Source organism: Quercus lobata, chromosome 7, assembly GCF_001633185.2.
Source record: "Quercus lobata isolate SW786 chromosome 7, ValleyOak3.0 Primary Assembly, whole genome shotgun sequence".
Classification (NCBI taxonomy): domain Eukaryota; kingdom Viridiplantae; phylum Streptophyta; class Magnoliopsida; order Fagales; family Fagaceae; genus Quercus; species Quercus lobata.
Window position 1 is genome coordinate 17,975,167 of NC_044910.1, and position 20,389 is coordinate 17,995,555.

A 20,389-nucleotide genomic window follows, 5' to 3' on the forward strand; every position below is an offset into this window, starting at 1 on the left:
ATTTTCAGCTAACTTTACTCTATTCCCTTCCCCTCCCTTCCATCCAAACAGGTCTTTAAATTATTACACATGACTAATCTATCCACATAAGCACAAAATGGTGTCAAACCATTTTAACATGGTCAGATTACAAGGGAAAAAAAAAAAAAACCTCAACCCAGCAATAAAAAAACCACCAACCACCTCAACCCAATGGCCTTGGCAGAACCATGAGAGAGAGAGAGAGAGAGAGAGAGAGAACTAATGTAGTTATTTTTTTAGAGATAATTTTAATCCATAGCATCCGTTCCTGATAATAAATCTATCATCAGACCAAAGCACAAGAGATTTGAGGAATTTTTCCAAAAAAAAGAAAAAAGAAAAAGAAAAATACAAAAAGATTAAAGTATTAAAAAAAAGAAAAAAAAAAAAAAAAAAAGGGGAAAAAGAAGAAGATATTATTTTATTTAGAAAGTAGATATTGAACTAAAGTCTTACTCTTACACCAAGGCCTCAAGTTCGTTTTCTTCATCCATTTGAATTCCCAAATCCAAATGCATAACTGAAACTAAAAGTAAAAAACAACAGGCTCTCCTTCAATTTTTTGTTTGATTGTTGTTTTAATAAATGGGAACTCTGACTACGAGCTGTAGTTTTAGTTTTTCGGCCCCCGTATGGAATAGGACGAGGAGGAATTCATGTTTGTTGTGCAGAGTCAGACAAACATCGTGTTCATTTAGCTTCAAGTCGAAGCGGAAGAGGACTACGAGAGTGGATTATTTCAATTTTTATAGGTTTAAGTGTTTTAGCGGCGTTCACAATGACAGTAATGGCGATGAAGAAGAGAGTAGTGCTGAACCTTCGACTTCCCCGGCAACCACCGCTGCACCGCCTGAAGAACCACCGGCCGGCGACAAAAAGACGCCGCCTTCTTCAAGGGTATTATTTATTGTTGGAGCATTGTTTTGAATTTCTTTCTTTAAATTTTAGTTGGACTAGTAGATGAAGGACTACTAGTATTTGAAGTTGTTGGAACATTATTAGTAATACAGTTTTACTTAGATAGAACAAGTTTTTATTTTTTTAATAGTAAAGAGTGAATTTAATCATTTAACTATTATTTTGAAAATAAATCTTAAGCTTTGAAAAACTCATTTAGATTAGTGAGTCGAGTGGTGGCATGGCTTTCACTTGCGATTGATAGTCTTTCAATACCTCAATTCTACTGTTGGTATCAATGTTGATCATTACCACTGTCAACTTCAATGCTTTTTCGGAAACTACTTATATTAAGGCCTTTTAGAGGCCGTTAGTTTCAGTTGAGCCTCAACTACTCGAACTCGAAGCTTGTTGGTATCAATGTCTTACAAGGTATTGTATTGACCTGAGATTCATATGGTGTGCGTGCTCACTTGTTCTGTGTGAATCTGTATGTATATATATCATATAATGTGATGGGTAGTGATAAATAAAAATTTAAAAGGCACAAAATCACACCTATGAATGTATGTCTAATATATAAGATAGGACTGTGCTGATTCAAGTATATGTCCATGTTTCAGCCTCCAACTATATCACCGGTTGGACCGGCATACAACAGTTTCCAAGTTGATTCTTTTAAACTGATGGAACTCCTTGGGCCCGAGAAGGTCGATCCTGCTGATGTAAAGTTGATTAAGGATAAGCTTTTTGGCTTTTCTACGTTCTGGGTTACTAAAGAAGAGCCATTTGGAGACCTTGGTGAGGGCATTCTTTTCCTTGGGAATTTAAGGGGAAAGAGAGAAGAGGTGTTTGCCAAACTTCAGGGTCAGTTGGTTGAGGTCACTGGAAATAAGTACAACCTTTTTATGGTTGAGGAACCCAATTCAGAAGGACCAGACCCACGTGGTGGTCCACGTGTTAGCTTTGGTTTGCTGCGAAAGGAGGTTTCAGAACCAGGGCCAACGACACTTTGGCAGTATGTGATTGCTCTCTTGTTATTCCTTCTAACCATTGGTTCCTCTGTGGAGTTAGGAATTGCATCTCAGGTATAAATGAAAACACAAGTTCACATCATAGTATTTATCTGTATATGTTAGTACACAATCCTTTTCTTATATGTTTTAGGACATCATAATGGTTCATCAACCATCGATTTGTTTGTCATTTTGGGAATTTACCATTCATTATTACATGTTTTTTGTTTTGCTTTTTTCTTTTTTTTTAATGAAGCAGATCAATCGACTTCCACCAGAGGTAGTGAAATACTTCACAGATCCAAATGCCATTGAACCACCAGATATGGAACTGCTATTTCCTTTTGTGGAGTCTGCTTTGCCCCTGGCATATGGTGTCTTGGGAGTTCTACTATTTCACGTAAACAATCATCTCTTGCTGCCCGTCTACTTTGGTTGTATAAATGCATTTCAATGGGAAAAGTTTCTATTGGTGTTATAATACATTGTACTACATTTACATGCAGATCATAATCTACTTTTTTGTTTCTATTTCTATTTTTTGAATATAGAATTCTGGAGCTTAAAAATTATCTACCACAAACTATCCTATATATAGCCACTGCCATTTTGTGAGTTAATTTGTATTAAATACTCACTAAAATCTATTACTTAGCTGCTCTTCGCATTTGAAGATATTAACCATTTGATCATTTTTGCCCGGGGTAGGTCCAATTCTTAGGTTAAAAACTTACCAATTTTGAAAAATAAAAAGAATACCACTTGATAATATTTGTTGTTTGGCTCAACCCAACTATGCAGGTTGATAATCCTAATCTTATTAAGGTATCTTGCAAAGTCAATCCATTCCTCCTATTGGAATAATGTGATTTTAGATTTTGTTAAAGCTATCCAAGTACAGCTTATGTACATTGTCTTGAAGTACTAAAATTTCCTGTCTTGCAAAGACAATCCCTTCCTCCTATTGGAACAATATGATTTTAGATTTGGTTAAAGCTATCCAAGTATGAGTTGTGTACATTGTCTTGGAGTACTAAAATTCCCTAGATCCCAAGCCAAAACCACAACCTTCGCAAACAACAGACACTGGGAAATTATTCACCCATTCAATGTGAAAGATCCATCTAAAAGCCATTTTACTTGAGTTGATTAATTGCTAAAGAGATGACATAATACATCTTTGCTACCTCTTAACCTTTTGTTTATTGGTTCCTTAACTTCTTTTGACCTATTTCTTGATTTATATTTTTCCTCAACTGATATTGATATTACTAAATGTCATTAAACAGTCTTCTAAATAAATGTTATCTTTTGATATATTTCTAGTGATAGGGCTATTTACATGCAGGAAGTTGGGCACTTTCTGGCTGCTTTCCCAAAGAAAGTAAAGCTAAGCATACCTTATTTTATTCCCAACATTACCCTTGGCAGCTTTGGTGCAATTACTCAGGTGAGTATATTTAATCATTTCTGTATGTTATAATTCCTTTCCTGAAATCATTAAGTGGCAGAAACTTCTTTGTAGGGGTTATAAAATTTCCTCTTATAAGACTGGTGCAATATAATTTTTATGGTTGGGTGCTAAGCTGTGTTACTCAAATGAAATGTAAGCTGGGGTTCAATTGATAGTCCAGTGGTAATGGAATCCTTTGTGGTGCCCTATGTTTGTGGTTCAAATCCTACCTCCCCTCCCCTCCCCCACTATCTCATAAAAATAAATAAATAAAAAGAAAAGCAAGCTTGTTCAGTTTCTTCCTTTTCTTCAGATTTGAGTAATGCCAGTATCATATTTGAATGGATGGCTCTATGTCCCAGCAAAGTGACTGGGCATTGAATGGTTATTCCTCTGGTCAATATGAATTCCTATATCTCCTTAGACATACCCAGCATTGGAAGGTTGTTTAACATAGAGACCAATTCCCACATCCCCACAAACACATTTAGAAGGAAGCATTGAGTAACATGGTTGAGACAAATGCTTCAGAACATTATTTCAGTCTTATTACAAGTTGATCTGTTCCTGGTTTAGAAGTTAAATGTTGTTTTCCCCATACCTTATTCAAATGTATTTATTGTAAGATAAAAAAAGAAGGCCTTAACTCCTTGAAAGAGGTAAGTCTAAATGTATTTAGATATTCAGTCCTACAGATCCCTCTTTTGCTTATACTGAGTGCTCTTGCCATTTTTGCATGGAGTTGGACTTATCCAACTGCCTCGTTGATGCAGGGAACCAAGATTTTATGTTTTAATTTGCAATTAATTTTGTTTTTGAATTTAAATTTTGAATCTGATTATTAATGTTATTTTTAGGGATTTAATTAGGTGTTTTCCATATTAGTATAATCCCTAAAACCTATTTAACTGGCACTCATGTAATCGTGAAAGATAGTTGAATTTGAATAAGAATATTATTATTAGTTGAGAATGTCTCCTCCTTTGTTCTCTTTGTTTGGTGGTGATGCCAAAACCAAAAAAAAATCTGTCCATCCTTAGACAACCCACTGCCACCTTGCTGCCCTCCACACAACTGCCAGGAGGAGTCAGATCTGCACCGCTGAAGCCGTTGTTTCGCCAACTGCTAGAACTGTCCATCTTGCCCAGCACCACCATCACACATCTGCTATTGATTTACTGGGATTGAAGCTTTCTTGTGTGTTGTGGATAATATTCCACACGTGACTTGTATTTGGCTTTCTAGTCATTTTAAAAAAAGGAACGAGACCAGCAACAGGGACGTTCAGCCCATTCTGACTACTTGGGCTCTTTTTTTTTGGTAGCCCACATGGTTTTATTGTTGGTCACAGCCTGCATCCAGCAAACATCTAATCCCACCAGTCCAGATCAGTCCAGCCCAGACTCGCACATTGGATAACAACCCCCATGTCATCAGTACAGGTTCTTTTTATCATTCTTTGTTGAGACTTATTATTAATCATGGTTATATTAGAAGCACCTAGTTTTGATGGTCGTCAAGACCCATGGATTTTCACTGAGTGGTTATATGAGATAGATAAGTTTTTGAACAAATAGGTTTGTCATACGTGACAAGGGCTAGGTTTGCCAAGATGAAATTGATAAGTAGAGCTAGAGATTATTGGCAAGATGTTGAAGACCTTCGCATTAGAAAGGGTAAGCCTCCCATAACTAATTGGAAAGAAATGAAGGAAATACTCATTGAGAGATAGATTCCCCCATCCTATGAACAGAGGAGAGAGAGATATGTTTCCTCCATCCTATGAGAAAATAAGAGAGAAATATGTTCCCCACCTGCTGACGTGGGTGGCTTGAATTGCCACTGAAGCCCAAGCCCATTCTTGTAAGTCGGTCAAGGATGACTGAGTACAACTAGGAATACAATTCCTAGTAACAGCCTACCAATGACATAAATATATATATATATATATATAAATATATATATTAGGTTTGTGTTAAAAAGGGGCAATAGAGATTATTCTAATTAACCTAGTGAACAGCAGCCGCATGAGAGAAAATAGAGAAAAGAGAGGCAGCCAGCTTCTATTCTTATTGTTTCTGTGAGAGAGTGCTAGGATGTAATTGGGATTTGGGTTTTCTGAGAGTGTTATTGTGCACTATTATATCTTCCTATTTTTTATAGTGAAATTTTTCTGTCGTCTCCGTGGAGGTAGGCAGTTTGCCGAACCACGTAAATTCTTGTGTTCTTTGTGTGTGCTTGTTATTTAATTTCCGCTTATTTACTGTTATTGATTTGAGTCCTAGGATGCTATCTGCACAACAAGTGGTATTAGAGCCAGGTTAGGATTCAATTCTTTGAATACAGTAAAGATGTCGAGCATAAAGTATGATGTGGAGAAGTTTTGTGGTAAGGGAAATTTTTCACTTTGGCAAAAGTGAATGAAGGATCTCCTAATTCAACAAGGAGTTCACAAGGCCTTGCTTGGGAAGGAGAAGAAACCAGAAACGATGAAGGATGTAGAATGGGTAGAGATGGATGCGAAAGCAGCTAGTGCTATTCGTCTCAACCTAGGTGATGAGGTTATTCACAACATCCTAGAAGCAAAGACTGCAAAGGAGGTTTGGGAAAAACTAGAAGGTCTTTATATGAGAAAGAATCTGACGAACAAGTTGTACGTGAAGAAACAACTGTATAGTTTGCATATGAAGGAAGGTTCAAATCTGTTGGAGCATCTCAACACGTTTAACATGTTGAACACCCAACTGTCAAGTTTTGGGGTGAATTATGAGGATGAAGATAAAGCGTTACTCTTATTAGCATCGCTTCCTACTTCTTTTGATCATCTAGTGACTACGTTGATGTACGGGAAAGAGACTATAGTACTCGAGAAGGTGACTAATGCTCTCTTGTCACACATAAAGATGAAGCAAGATAGTGATGGTTCTCAAGCTAATGGACTTATTGTAAAGTCTGAGTTGAGCAATAGGGGTAGAAGTAGATCAAAAGGACGGAACTCCAATAGGAACAGATCAAAGTCTAAATCACGTGCAAAGAAAGATGTAGAGTGCTTTTATTGTCACAAGAAAGGGCATTACAAGAATCAGTGTAAAGAGTTGAAAGAGCATTTAGAGGAGAAGAAGAATGGAAAGAAGCCCCAAGAATCAGCTAGTGTTGTTGAAGAAACATCAGATGACAGTGAAGTTGGTGCAGATCTTTCAGTCTCATCAGGTAACAATGTTCTACTGGAATCTTGGGTTTTAGATTCAGTATGCTCATATCATATGACTCCAAAGAAAGATTGGTTTGACACATATAAGCCTTACAACGGTGGTATGGTCCAAATGGGTAATGATGCTACATGCCCGGTTATTGGAATTGGTATCGTGAAGATCAAGATATTTGATGGAGTTGTGAGAGTTCTTAGTAATGTCAGACATGTTCCAGATCCTAGAAAGAATTTAATTTCTTTAGGAATATTGGATGATTTGGGCTATTCATACTCATCAAAGGGTGGAATCATGAAGATTACCAAAAGTGCTTTGATGGTGATGAAGGAATAGAAAATAAGCACACTTTACAGATTGATTGGGAACACAGTTGTAGGAAGAATTGCAATCACCACTCCGATGGAGTCCAGCATTGATGACACAAAATTATGGCATGTGCGACTTGGCCATATTGGTGAACGTGGTATGTTAGAGCTGCACAAGAGAAATTTATTGAAAGGGGTGAAAATATGCAAGCTAGACTTCTACAAGTATTGTGTGTATGGGAAGCAGCACAGAGTCAGTTTTAAGACAGGCTCTCATACAAGTAAGGGTGTTCTTGACTACATTCATTCAAATGTTTGGGGCCCAGTATCAGTTTCTTCTCATAGCGATGCTCAGTATTTCGTCAGTTTCATTGATGACTACTCTAGAAAGGTATGGATTTATTTTATGAAGCATAAGTCTGATATGTTTGGCATATTTAAAAAGTGGAAAGCACAAGTTGAGAATCAGACTGGCAGGAAAATAAAATATCTTAGAACAGATAATGGACTAGAATATAGAGATAAAGAATTCATAAGATTTTGTGAATTAGAAGGCATTACTCGTCACTTCACAGTTAAAGGAACTCTATTGCAAAATAGGGTTGCAGAGAGAATGAACAGAACCTTAGCAGAAAGAGCCAAATGCATGAGATTGAATGCAGGATTGCCTAAGGTGTTCTGGGAAGAGACAGTTAACACAGCAAGCTTCATTATTAATAGATCTTCATCTTCAGCCATAGATTTCAAGATTCCAGAAAAAGTTTGGTCAGGTAGACCAATTGATTATTTGAGTCTAAAAATCTTTGGTTGTCCAGCTTATGTGCATGTGCAGAGTGGAGAGCATTCTAAATTGGAATCGAAGTCAAGAAAATGCATATTTCTTGGTTTTGAAAAATGTGTTAAAGGCTACAGGCTTTGGGATCCAATCTCAAAGAAAATGTGACCAGCAAAGATGTCATATTTGATGAAGCCTTTATGTTGAAACAGAATGAAGCAGAGACGTGATGATAGTCCACAGGAGAAATTAACTGTTGAGGTGGAGTTTGACGAGAATAGTTCACCCAGTGATAAGGGTGATGTTGAGATTGATTCACAGCAGCAACAAGAAGAGTCTTATTCAATTGTTAAAGGTAGAGAGAAGCGGGTTCACAAAGCACCACAGAGATATGGCTTTGAAGACATGGTTAGCTTTGCTCTCATAACTAGCAGTGGAGATCCATTGTCTTACAGGGATGTAGAAGAGATGGGGTCACTACAGAAAAATAAGACTTAGGAATCCTCTAGTATGTTGACAAAGTCTCCAACAGATAAGTTCAAGAGTTACTTGGACTTGGTTGGTGTTTGTACCTTGTGAGCCCTTAAGGGCTAAGGTGGAGGTGATGGAGGAGTTTGCTCGTGTAGCTTGATCAATTCGAGCCAAGGTGGAGATTTGTTGACGTGGGTGGCTTGAATTGCCACTGAAGCCCAAGCCCATTCTTTGTAAGTCGGTCAAGGATGACCAAGTACAACTAGGAATACAATTCCTAGTAACAGCCTACCAATGACATATATATATATATATATATATATATATATATATATATATTAGGTTTGTGTTAAAAAGGGGCAATAGAGATTATTCTAATTAACCTAGTGAGCAGCAGCCGCATGAGAGAAAATAGAGAAAAGAGAGGCAGGCAGCTTCTATTCTTATTGTTTCTGTGAGAGAGTGCTAGGGTGTAATTGAGATTTGGGTTTTTTGAGAGTGTTATTGTGTACTATTGTATCTCCCTATCTTTTATAGTGAAATTTCTCCGTCGTCTCTGTGGAGGTAGGCAGTTTGCCGAACCACGTAAATTCTTGTGTTCTTTGTGTGTGCTTGTTATTTAATTTCCGCTTATTTACTGTTATTGATTTGAGTCCTAGGGTGCTATCTGCACAACACCACCTTATCAAGAAAAGAGACAAATACGAGATAACAATCTCAATCAATGGGATAGACCTGGACCTGGCCATGTATCTCAATTTGAAGATGAGATGTGTACGGCCCACAAATCAAAGCCTGCCCAAAATCATGGCCCATTTAAGTCAGACCCACTCGAATTATACCAAACACTACTGAAAGGCCCGAACCGACCATTAGCTATACCAAACAATGATGAAAGGCCTGAACAGGGCATAGTCTAAACCGATCACCACAAGATATCGCCAAAGGCATGATATAATGCCTTGGGGAAATCCGCCTGCCGAACACGAATTTGAAGGTTGGCGCAAGTTCCAATGGAGTCATTTCAGGAATATTGAGTGGGCCCCACCCATCCAGGTATATACAGCAAAGAGGGGCCCACTTGCCTGGGGGAAGGGACCCTTCATGATGGCTAACCCACTCAAGGCTGGGTATATAAGGGTAAGGAGACTTAGGAGGGGTTGGAAAATTTTGGAGAGAGAGATACGAGTGTGGTGAGGAAAAAGCCTTCCTGGGAAGAAAGAGATCCAGTTCGGATTTTCAAGGGAAAGAGGGGATCATTCATATAGCAAGGATAAAAGAGTGTAACTCCAATCTATCCACCACAATAGCAGCATTGCCAACTTTTGGGCCTCCCATTGTTGGATACTCTTGATCCACGGTACAAATAAATTAGGGGATAAAGCTTGGAAGCCTCCATCTCTTGGGCTAAACCACCACAAGATGAATGTTCGAACAATTTCTAGTCCTAAGCCTAATGTGACTTTTTGTTCAAATTCTAGTCCCAAGCCCAAGGTGAATTTTTGTTCAAAATCTGGTCTTAAGCCTAAGGTGAACTTTGGTTCAAATTCTAGTCCTAAGTTCACTCCAGTGCTATCTTCCATTGAAGTAGAACACAAATTTACAGAAGTAGAACACAAATACATTGCAGTGGAACAAAAACTTGAGAATCTCATGAAATTAGTTCAAGATTACTTTGCAATGCTCAATAAACCTGAAATTGGGTTTGATACTTTAGATGCTCACCACAAGCCCTTAGTGTCAATGAAGGTTGCTTTACCTGTGTGACAAAAAGTACCTACTGAGGAGCCTAAACAACAAGGTGAAATATCTAAACCATGTGTAGCAGACTTAATTCAACCTATTGAAGTGTCAGATACATTGCCCATTGTTGAAAAGGATGATTCCATTATCCTTGATGAAGAGAAGGTTCCACAAGGAAGTGTAACATTAGAGGGTGCACATGATGCGATGGTGATGCCTAGGGTTTGCAAGCAGATTCTAGATGGTGAAGCCTAGGATATGTTCTGTTATTACTTTTGTTTCCTTTTGATTTCCTATTTTCTACTGTGTTCTGTACACTCGTCCCTCTATAACAGTGTGCCAAAAAAATCATCATTGCAACTAGGTGCTTTATTTCAAATCCAATTTTAACCTTTTCTGCAAGTAGTCTCTTCTATGCTCTGCCTTCTTCACTTTCTCTTCTCTCAACTCAATCTAAGATTTATGAGAAAAAATACATGAGAAATTCGACTTAATTCTTCCAAAAGTAAAGTCAATCTTTTTCCATGTGAAATTAATAAAATGGACTATTCTAAATTCATTTTTGGATGGTAATGGTCATCGTTTCCCATATTGAGCTTCAATTTGATTAATGCAATGCTACTTGAGGACCCTTATCTTGAGTAAACAAATTAATATTCCTTTGTAGAAATAATATGAAAATTCATACATAATCTAGCAGTTATAGCTTTGTTCCCTATATGAGGATTTTGGAGACTTCATTAACTAGCCAAGTCTTTGCTAGGACAACATCATTGTTTTAGAGATAAACATTACATACTTCTCAGCTATTAATGAAGGTGTGTAATATTTCAGAAATATCTGGACTGGTCATACTTTATGATGTATAAATCCTTATGTGGGCAATTGAAATATTTGATTTTTCTGCTTGTTGACCTGATATATGGTTTGATATACAAGATATGACGTTGTGATACTGGAAAAGCATTTTTTTTCTTTTAATTGGATTCTGGTTTTCTTAGTCAAAGTTATTTTCTATTTCAAGTTTTGCATTATACTTTAATGGACCAGGATTTTGTATTTTGTATTTTTTTTTTTTTTTTGTTGTTTGGGGATCTTTAGTTTATATATTATGTCTTCTTTGCATTGCTATATATTGGTAGTGTCAATCGCCTTTAGGCCTAATCAGCCCTAATGAGAAATGTTCATTAAGACAATGGGTGGAACTTTCTACACTATATCTATGTGGATATTTTCTGCTTATCAATTATTATTTTGTGCAGTTCAAATCTATTCTTCCTGATCGGAGTACAGAGGTTGACATATCAATTGCTGGTCCAGTTGCTGGTGCTGCCCTGTCTTTTTCAATGTTTGCTGTTGGACTATTGCTCTCATCAAATCCAGGTGCTGCAGGAGATTTAGTGCAGGTTCCGAGCATGTTGTTTCAAGGTTCTTTGCTTCTTGGACTCATCACTAGAGCTACGCTTGGTTATGCGTATGTCCTCTGCTTCCATCGCCTTATTGAACTGAAAATATTGTTGATATGCAACATAAGAAAAAATTAAGCTTTTCCAATGGTTATGATGCTCCTTTGGAATGATCTGATAAATGCCAAGTAATGTTTCACTTGTTATTGATGTGGTAATTCGATCATTTCATTTCCCTTGTATCTCATCTTTGTCATGAAGCTTTTCAGTGACATGTTGATATTATCAATGTGCAGAGCAATGCATGCCGCAACAGTTTCGATTCATCCTCTTGTGATTGCAGGATGGTAACATACCATTCTTGGAATATCTTATTCTGTTTATCATAACATATGATAGTTTACCATGCAAGTAACTGTTGTAGGTGTGGTTTAACAACATCAGCTTTTAATATGCTTCCAGTGGGGTGCCTTGATGGTGGAAGAGCTGTGCAGGTGGCCTTCTACTTACTTTCTTCTGCTTTAATTCATTAATTGGGAATTTACATTTTTAAGCTTGCTATTATTCTAAGAGTCAGTATAGAGCTTGCACACATGTAGGATCATATGTTGCACATTTGTGCAGTGGTGATTGGGAGAATTTTCTCGATGTACTGATGAGTTCACAACAGAATATATTATTTGTTTGTTTTTAATTGGTGCAAGAAAATACAGTTTCATCCATACATTATATATATTGGCAGACAGGTGTAAACATATTATGGGAAACAATTGCTTTTAAGATATGAGAATGAAAAAATATTTGCTAAATGTGTTCATGAAAATTTATTGTATGTGTTAGAATTGTGAGTTTTAATGATTAAATTTACCATTTCCCAATAACTTAAACTTTTAGAACAGTTGGTAATTTAACATGATATTAGAGCAAGAGGTTCTAAGTTTGATCCTTGTCTCTTCCACTCTACCTCCTATTTAAAATCCCACATATTGGGCCTCACCTATTAAGAGGAGTTTGGGCCAAAACGTGAGGGGGAGTGTTAGAATTGTGCGATTAAATGATTAAATTTATCATATCCTAGTAGTTTAGGCTTTTGGGACAATTAGTGATTTAACACTATGCTTAGGGATTTGCATTCTTGAAGCTTCCTTCTATCAAATCTTACATTTATCCGATCAAATAGATGAGTAAATTTGATAAAGTCCTTTGAGAACTGCACTGCTATAGAGATATCCTTTGTATGCTTTGCACAGTTTCCCTTCATTTGGATCAAATCTGTGTGTGTTTGTGTACGTGTCTTTTTTTTCCCTAATTTTTTCTCTATATACGAGATTGAATTAAATCTAGAATGTACTTACATGAGCAGAGGGGCTCACCCCAGCGGTTGGACTTCGATGATTTTTTTTTTCCTGATACATTATAAGTGGGGGAGGGGGATTTTGAAGCTTGGACGTCTCCATTGAAAACATGAAGAGGTGCTAGTTGACCTAAAGGTCATTGCTACGATGTTGTGAATAGATCCTGCTAGTTTTGCCAAATTTATTCTTAAATTCCTAAATCAACATTTACCAGTTGATGGAATCCTGCCTCAATCTATACATACATGTGTCTATGGAGTTTTTGAACTAATTATGTTCAACTTAAATGGTGCAAAAGAAGTTACCTCTGGCTCCTGTACTTGCTTCTAATAACTACTTTATATCACAACTGAGAAGCTGTCTGATATTCCCACCTCTATCCCATGTATAAAAAAGTACCTTATCCTTATATTTTGGGGGGTGGGAGTTGGGTTTTATTGTGCTTCATTTGTTGAAGAAGATAAATGTTTTTCTGTTGTCAAATTTTCATGTAGAAGGATTGATGTTATTTTCCCTTGCTTGAGTGATTTGGTTGATAATTATTATTATTTTCATCCGAAATTAGCACATAATGATAATTTGATTGTGTTTTTTACAGGGGGCTTTTGGAAAAAATGCGCTAATTGGATTTGGTTTGACAACTTACACATTGCTTGGATTGGGAGTGGTAAGGCTCATCTTTGCTCGGCAACTTCGTTGTCATTATCACCAAGAGCCTTGTAGCTCAACTAGCACCTAAGTTCAAATACCCCGTCCCTCATTGTAACAAGGATTTTTTTTTTTTTTTTTTAAATTTACTTTCATTATTAATCCACTAGTACTTTATTACAATGTGCTTACACCATATCATAGTTCATGCATCATTACCTGTTCCTTGGGACTTCTTGCACGATTACGGATTATCTCCATCTCCATTAATGTTTTCATGATTAAATATATTCTTTAAAATATCTATTTATTTCATATAGTAATTATTAGGTTCTTCTAAAATACGGTGATGCAGTGCTCTTATCTCACATTCATGGTAGATCTCATTAATTAAATTCATAGTAGGGTCTAACATGAATGTGAGAGAAGGGAGTACTACATTACCGTACTCTGGAATTACCTAGTAATTTTCCCATTTCATATTGACATCCTGTTTTTCTCAATATTTCAGCTTGGTGGACCTTTGTCACTTCCTTGGGGACTATATGTGTTAATATGTCAGGTATTTGAAAAATAAAAGAAAACAATAGAAAAGTATGTTTTTCAAATTCTTAATCCCCCCCCCCCCCCTAGTGTAATTTACTGTTGATGTTATATTTTCAGAGAACTCCAGAGAAGCCATGCTTGAATGATGTGACAGAGGTTGGAACATGGAGGAAAATACTTGTTTCAGCGTGTATTTTCCTTGTTGGTTTGACACTTCTTCCTGTATGGGATGAGCTTGCAGAGGAGCTAGGTATAGGTCTTGTAACTACATTTTGATGTGTACCACGCATAGAGTAAGGCCAATTTTTAAAACTAAAATCAAATTAATTATCAAGCCATAGCTATAGTGAGTCATGTACAATGTCAATATGTTTACAGCTTTATTATAATTATTCTTTTCCCTTTAAATAAACTTTTTGTTACCTTTTTCTATTTTTCTTTTGCCTGCTACCAAGGACGTTTGACTCATGTCCAATGTCAATATGTCGTCTTGGCAGGAAGCCCGTATTATTGCAACTAGAGTCGTTGGTTTTTTTTTTTTTTTTTGATAGGAAGAATCGTTGTTTGTTTTGGAGGACTTTGTTGTTTTTATAAAGGATCGGTGCAACTCTAATCATACATCCAGATGTTGACAACAAATTCAAAAGGAAATTTTTAAATATTTGTGTTCTACTGTTAATATTAACTAGTACGTAACCCGTGCTTACACACAGGAATGATGAATTATAACGATGCTATTAATGTTAGTTTGGTTTATTAAATATATAAGACATTAGTTCGACCAAGACATTTGAAGGAACTAAAATGATTTTTTCTTACAATTTTAATGATATTGATTACGCTAAGTTTCTCATTACATTACTGTTATACATATAATTTTAAAAATCATTATTGGACACTATATATATATTTTTTTTGAAGAGACACTACATCTACAATATCAATTTACTAACACTATCCATGAAATTCTCCTAAATATGATACAAAATAAAAGAATAAATTGGTTCAATAGTATCTCTTAAATTAAATGGAGAGAGATGCATGGAATCATTTAACTCAACTACAGTTTGTTTCGTTCAAGATTTTCACATAGAAAATATCTAAATAGAAACAGTATAAAAAATATACTCACTAGTTCAAAAAAAAAAATCTAAACAATTTAGTTTGTATGAAAAGCTAAATTTAATTTTGATTCTAATCAAATTTTCTCTATGCTTTGGTTTTAAAAATATGTATTACCTAGGTTTATTTATATTGGACTCCTCGTTTTCTACAATGAATTAACTCACTTTGCACAAAAATTTAAAAATTTTAGATTAGGTGGAACATATGGTGCAAAATTAAACTCTAATTGAAATCTAATTTTTAAACTAAATTAACTCACTTGATACAAAAAATTAAAAATTTAGATTAGATGAGACACATAGTGCAAAATTAGACTCTAATTGAATTTCAATTTGAAATCAAATTGGATTTTGTTTCAGTTTTGTCTATTAATATATATATATATATATATATATATATTAATAGGTAAAGTTAAGAGAAAATCCAATTAGGTTTTAAATTGGATTCCAATTGTTAACTAATTTTGTGTCATGTGTCCTATTTAAGTTTTTTTAATTTTTGTTCTAGGTAAGTTAATGAGGTGCAAAAGATAAAGGGTCTAATATAAGTAAATCATCAAAAACTCAATAAAGAAAAAAAGAAAAAAAGAAAAAGAAAAGAAAGAGTAAACTTATGTGTATACTGTATACTCAAAAGAAATTAAAATAAATAAAATAAAATAAAAGAGAGAGAGAGAGAGAGAGCATAATTTGAATTCATATATGTGTGTAATTGTAATTTTTTTTTCCATTGTACCGTACATATGCATGGATTATACACTTGTGTGTGTGTGTGTAGGTAAAACTTAGAGAAAATCCAACTAGATTCTATAATTGAAGTTCAATTTTGCGCCATGTGACCTAAATTATTTATTTTTAAAGAGAGCTTTATTTCTTAATTTTGGAGTTGAACGTGGGACCGTATTATAAATATCTATTCAAGTAAGTCATTGCGTACAAAAACCAAAGAGTTTAGAATTAATGAACATAGTTTTTTTTAAATGGACAATTTACACTTTCTATCTAATAATATTTTTATAGGACTTTTTAAAGAGTTAAAAAAATATAATAATGACTATTGTAAGGACTCAATTCGTAACGATCCCAAAATGATGTTGAGTTCGTACATTAAAGGCCCAAACAATATAATTTGTAGAGCGTGGGTTTGAAAAGCTAGGCCTTCGTCACCGGACGATGGTTAGTCGTGGTGTTCATACGGAAATAAACTTTGTTCACTCAAGAAGTCTTTCTCCTCGGTACGGCCTGGGAGGCTCTGGTTCTTAGCCTTTTTTTCCCCCAACCCCTTTTCTGGATTGCTTACTTCTCCTTTTATATTAGCCTGCACCCCTCATCCAACGTCCACGTGTAGGTTCGACTTTCCAGAACTAATATTTGTCCCATCAGCCCATACTCAAAGTGGTTGGGGGTGGTTGTAAAAGCTGAAAAGCATTGCTCTGTCTGACGCAGAGTATTCAATGGCAGTAATGACAGCTTTTTCTTTGTCCTTTGTCGCCATATTATCCAGGGGTCCTTTCTCTATCAACGCGGATATTTTAGGTTTTTCTCAAAACTGTTCCTATACCATTCTGACCCTTTCCTTTAGGAGGGCCTTGGGGATGCTGAGGACAGAGTCATCCTCGGCTATGTCTCAAGGCTACTTGGACTTTTATTGTATGTCATCGGCTATATCTCACCTCAGCTCGGGTCTTGGGCCCTAAGGTAAAATGGATCAGGGTCACAATTTCTTTGACCCCACAATAGCCCTTCAAAATCCTGCTGCCCGACCTCTTGGTCGAGGAGGAGGGTTTTGGTGATGTTGGGCTTGTATCATGGCTTGTTCAGCTTTTTCCTTCATTAATATCGGTGTCTTTTAGTTTGCCTGGGAAACGCTCCCGGTCATGAGACATTCCTTTAGTTTTACTCACGTCGCGCCTCTACCGTTTCAGTGTACGAGGCGCGTTTTTAATAAGCTCCTTTCACGAGGCGACGCCCATTCAACGGTTGTAAATGGTATTGGGAGTTGAGCGGGAATTGTCTCGTTCTGAGCTTTCCTTGGAAATCTGTATAGATTAAATGCCACCAGTCTTGCCTTCCGTATAAGAAGCAAGGCAGGAGGTCACTTCCTTTACGCACAGACCCTTCAGTCTTTCTAAAGTCCTAAACCTCCAACTATACTCAAAGTTTTCCTTATCAGCATAATCAAACTCTAGAGTGTGATATATTTGAGGCAAAAGCGGGGGTGAAGGAATCACATCCTCTCCAGAAGCACCGGATCCCTCCGAAACTTAATATGGCTCGGTCAGGGCAGGGTAGGCAAAGACTCAAGATATTTTTCCTCTTCCTTCAGCCAAAATCCGAAGCAGGTGTTAATCGCATCAAATTTTTGGTGCTACGGAGCTGGGGTTGCTCATCATCAGTACCGTCCGCTCTCTTTCGAGCATAGCTAATATGGCACCTGCGTGATAGGAGTCAGGGCTAACGCAGGGATTAAGCATCCCTGCTTCTTCCTCTCTTCCTTCACTGGTACCTCATTTCGCCTCATCTTCTTCTTCTTTCCCATCACCGGATCCATCCTGGTGCTTTTACTTCTTCCTCTTCTTCTCCTCATCCATCAAAGGGGGTCACCCTCTCATACATAATCGCTACTGGAGCAGAGTTTAGAAAGATTTGTCGTTTCCTTGTATCTTTTTATTTTTGCTTTTGTAATTAGTTTCCTGTATAGGCTTGTTTAAGCCCCTCATTGTACGTTGTACTACTTCTTTATATTAATAAAAGTTGACATTATTTTATTCTATGTATTCTTTCTTTTCTGCAATAGTTATGCTGTGAATGGGTGTGCTATTATATGATTATTTTCTATTTATTTTTTTATTCTGAATGATACTTAGGGCCGAAACCCTTGTTAAGAAAAAGATATTATTCTGAGCTTATTGAAACTATTCGGCACAATAATGCCGACTTGAAAAAGGTTACATACCTAAGACTAGCCAAGATGACAGCTGAATGCTCGGTACCGTGTAAGAGGTAATCATCCGAGGATGGGTAACCCAAAATGAACTGCTCATGCGGGTCGCTATGTATTAGGGTGTTTTGCCACCTTCCTAATAACCTTTATAACCTTAGCCATTTTTGACATCCGGTCCAAGGACCGAAGTACGACCATACCGAACTTTAAACGCTTGTTTGCATCAGTTCCCTTAGAACTGAGGATCTGAGGACAGGTCGGGATCTTCATTCCGTCTAGGACTTAATCCGACTTTCAGTAAATAATTTTCCCGTAGGTCTGAGCAATCCAGAATTCTCCTTAAGTGATTGGTTTCCCCCATGAGTTTGAGTCCAAGGACCATACAATACCTTGGTTCTGTCCAAAACTTAGTATTTTTAAGTAGTTGGTTTCTCCATAGGTTTGAGTCCGTGGACCATACAATACCTTGGTTCTATCCAAAACTTAGTATTTTTAAGTAGTTGGTTTCCCCATAGGTTTGAGTCCGAGGACCATACAATACCTTGGTTCTGTCCAAAATTTAGCTTTTTAAGTAGTTGGTTTCCCTATACGTTTGAGTCCGAGGACCATACAATACCTTAGTTCTGTCCAAAACTTAGCTTTTTAAGTAGTTGGTTTCCCCATAGGTTTGAGTCCGAGGACCATGCAATACTTTGGTTTTGTCCAAAACTTAGCTTTTTAAGTAGTTGGTTTCCCCATAGGTTTGAATCTGAGGACCATGCAATACCTTGGTTCTGTCCAAAACTTAGCTTTTTAAGTAGTTGGTTTCCCCATAGGTTTGAGTCTGAGGACCATGCAATACCTTGGTTCTGTCAAAAACTTAGCTTTTTAAGTAGTTGGTTTCCCTATAGGTTTGAGTCCGAGGACCATGCAATACCTTAGTTCTGTCCAAAACTTAGCTTTTTAAGTAGTTGGTTTCCCCATAGGTTTGAGTCCGAGGACCATGTAATACCTTGGTTCTGTCCAAAACTTAGCTTTTTAAGTAGTTGGTTTCCCCATAGGTTTGAGTCCGTGGACCATCCAATACCTTGGTTCTGTCCAAAACTTAGATATTTTCTTTAGTTAGGGGGGATTAGCCCATCGGCCAAGCCGCGGGACATTGGTTTGGGGGGATTAGCCCTTCGGCCAAGCCCCTAGAACCATCCGCGCTACTGACGCTTCGAAGCGTAGCCCCTAATGGAAAAGCGTAGCCCCTAATGGAATTTTATGTTAGGGCACTACAACGGGCTGTTGGAAGTGATGGGGGGACTTTCTCGACCCACCGCCTATGCCAACACACAAGTCATTCCCACAGACGGCGCCAATTGTAAGGATTCAATTCGTAACGATCCCAAAATGATGTTGAGTTCGTACATTAAGGGCCCAAACAATATAATTTGTAGAGCGTGAGTTTGAAAGGTTAGGCCTTGGTCACCGGACGATAGTTAGTCGTGGTGTTCATACGGAAATAAACTTTGTTCGCTCGAGAAGTCTTTCTCCTCGGTACGGCCTAGGAGGCTCTGGTTCTTAGCCTTTTTTCCCCCAGCCGCTTTTCTGGATTGCTTACTTCTCCTTTTATATTAGCCTGCACCCCTCATCCAACGTCCACGTGTAGGTTCGACTTTCCAGGACTGATACTTGTCCCATCAGCCTATACTCAAAGTGGTTGGGGGTGGTTGTAAAAGCTGAAAAACATTGCTCTGTTTGACGCAGAGTATTCAATGGCAGTAATGGCAGCTTTTCTTTTGTCCTTTGTCGCCATATTATCCAGGGGTCCTTTCTCTATCAACACGAATATTTTAGGTTTTTCCCAAAACTGTTCCTATACCGTTCTGACCCTTTCCTTTAGGAGGGCCTTGGGGATGCTGAGGACAGAGTCATCCTCGGCTATGTCTCAAGGCTACTTGGACTTTTATTGTACGTCCTCGGCTATATCCCACCTCGGCTCGGGCCTTGGGCCCTAAGGTAAAATGGGCCAGAGTCACAATTTCTTTGGCCCCACAACTATTAATAATATTTAAATTATATATGTAAGAATTATACTATGTATATCTTTTAAGTATATTCATGCATATGCATGAGGTTACAGGCTAGTATATATAAATAGTCAAAGTTTAGAGAAAATCTAATTAGATTTTAATTTAATTCTCAATTTTGTGCCACGTGTCCCATTTAATTTTTAATTTTATGCCAAGTGAATTATTGAGTATAAAAATCAAAGAGTCCAATTCTAATTAGATTCTAAATTGGAGTCCAATTTTCTGCCACATGTCCATTTATTTTTTTAATTTTTGTGGCAAGTGAATTATTGAGTGAAAAAATCGAAGAGTCTAAATCCAATTAAATTCTAAATTATATATATAAATAATGAGAAACCATTACATTTTTTTTAGAAATGTATGGTTTTAAAAAAGTGTAAGCTAATACCATATATAATTTGAATCTCTTCTTAAAAAAA

At 36.9% G+C, this 20,389-nt stretch overlaps 1 protein-coding gene across 2 annotated transcripts; it reads left to right on the forward strand.

Moving 5' to 3' along the window:
* The first annotated feature begins 430 nt into the window (after window positions 1-430).
* Window positions 431-14,449, forward strand: LOC115952988 (probable zinc metalloprotease EGY1, chloroplastic). 2 transcript variants are annotated; one of them, XM_031070386.1, is made up of 10 exons: window positions 431-918; window positions 1,542-2,006; window positions 2,194-2,334; window positions 3,283-3,384; window positions 11,153-11,364; window positions 11,593-11,643; window positions 11,721-11,790; window positions 13,250-13,318; window positions 13,811-13,861; window positions 13,963-14,449. In XM_031070386.1, the coding sequence occupies exons 1-10, from the start codon at window positions 607-609 to the stop codon at window positions 14,119-14,121; spliced, it is 1,632 nt and encodes a 543-aa protein (XP_030926246.1). In that variant the 5' UTR covers window positions 431-606; the 3' UTR covers window positions 14,122-14,449. The 2 variants fall into 2 exon arrangements, with proteins under 2 accessions (XP_030926246.1, XP_030926245.1); XM_031070385.1 differs by having other exon boundaries at window positions 461-918; window positions 2,191-2,334.
* The last annotated feature ends 5,940 nt before the right edge of the window (window positions 14,450-20,389 follow it).

Bases quoted from the DNA above. Each gene is read 5' to 3' on its own strand.
- LOC115952988 (XM_031070385.1), top strand. From the start codon at position 607: ATGGGAACTCTGACTACGAGCTGTAGTTTTAGTTTTTCGGCCCCCGTA. The intron at 3,385-11,152 runs GTGAGTATATTT...TATTTTGTGCAG, and splicing joins GCTTTGGTGCAATTACTCAG to TTCAAATCTATTCTTCCTGA. The intron at 11,791-13,249 runs GTGGCCTTCTAC...TGTTTTTTACAG, and splicing joins ATGGTGGAAGAGCTGTGCAG to GGGGCTTTTGGAAAAAATGC.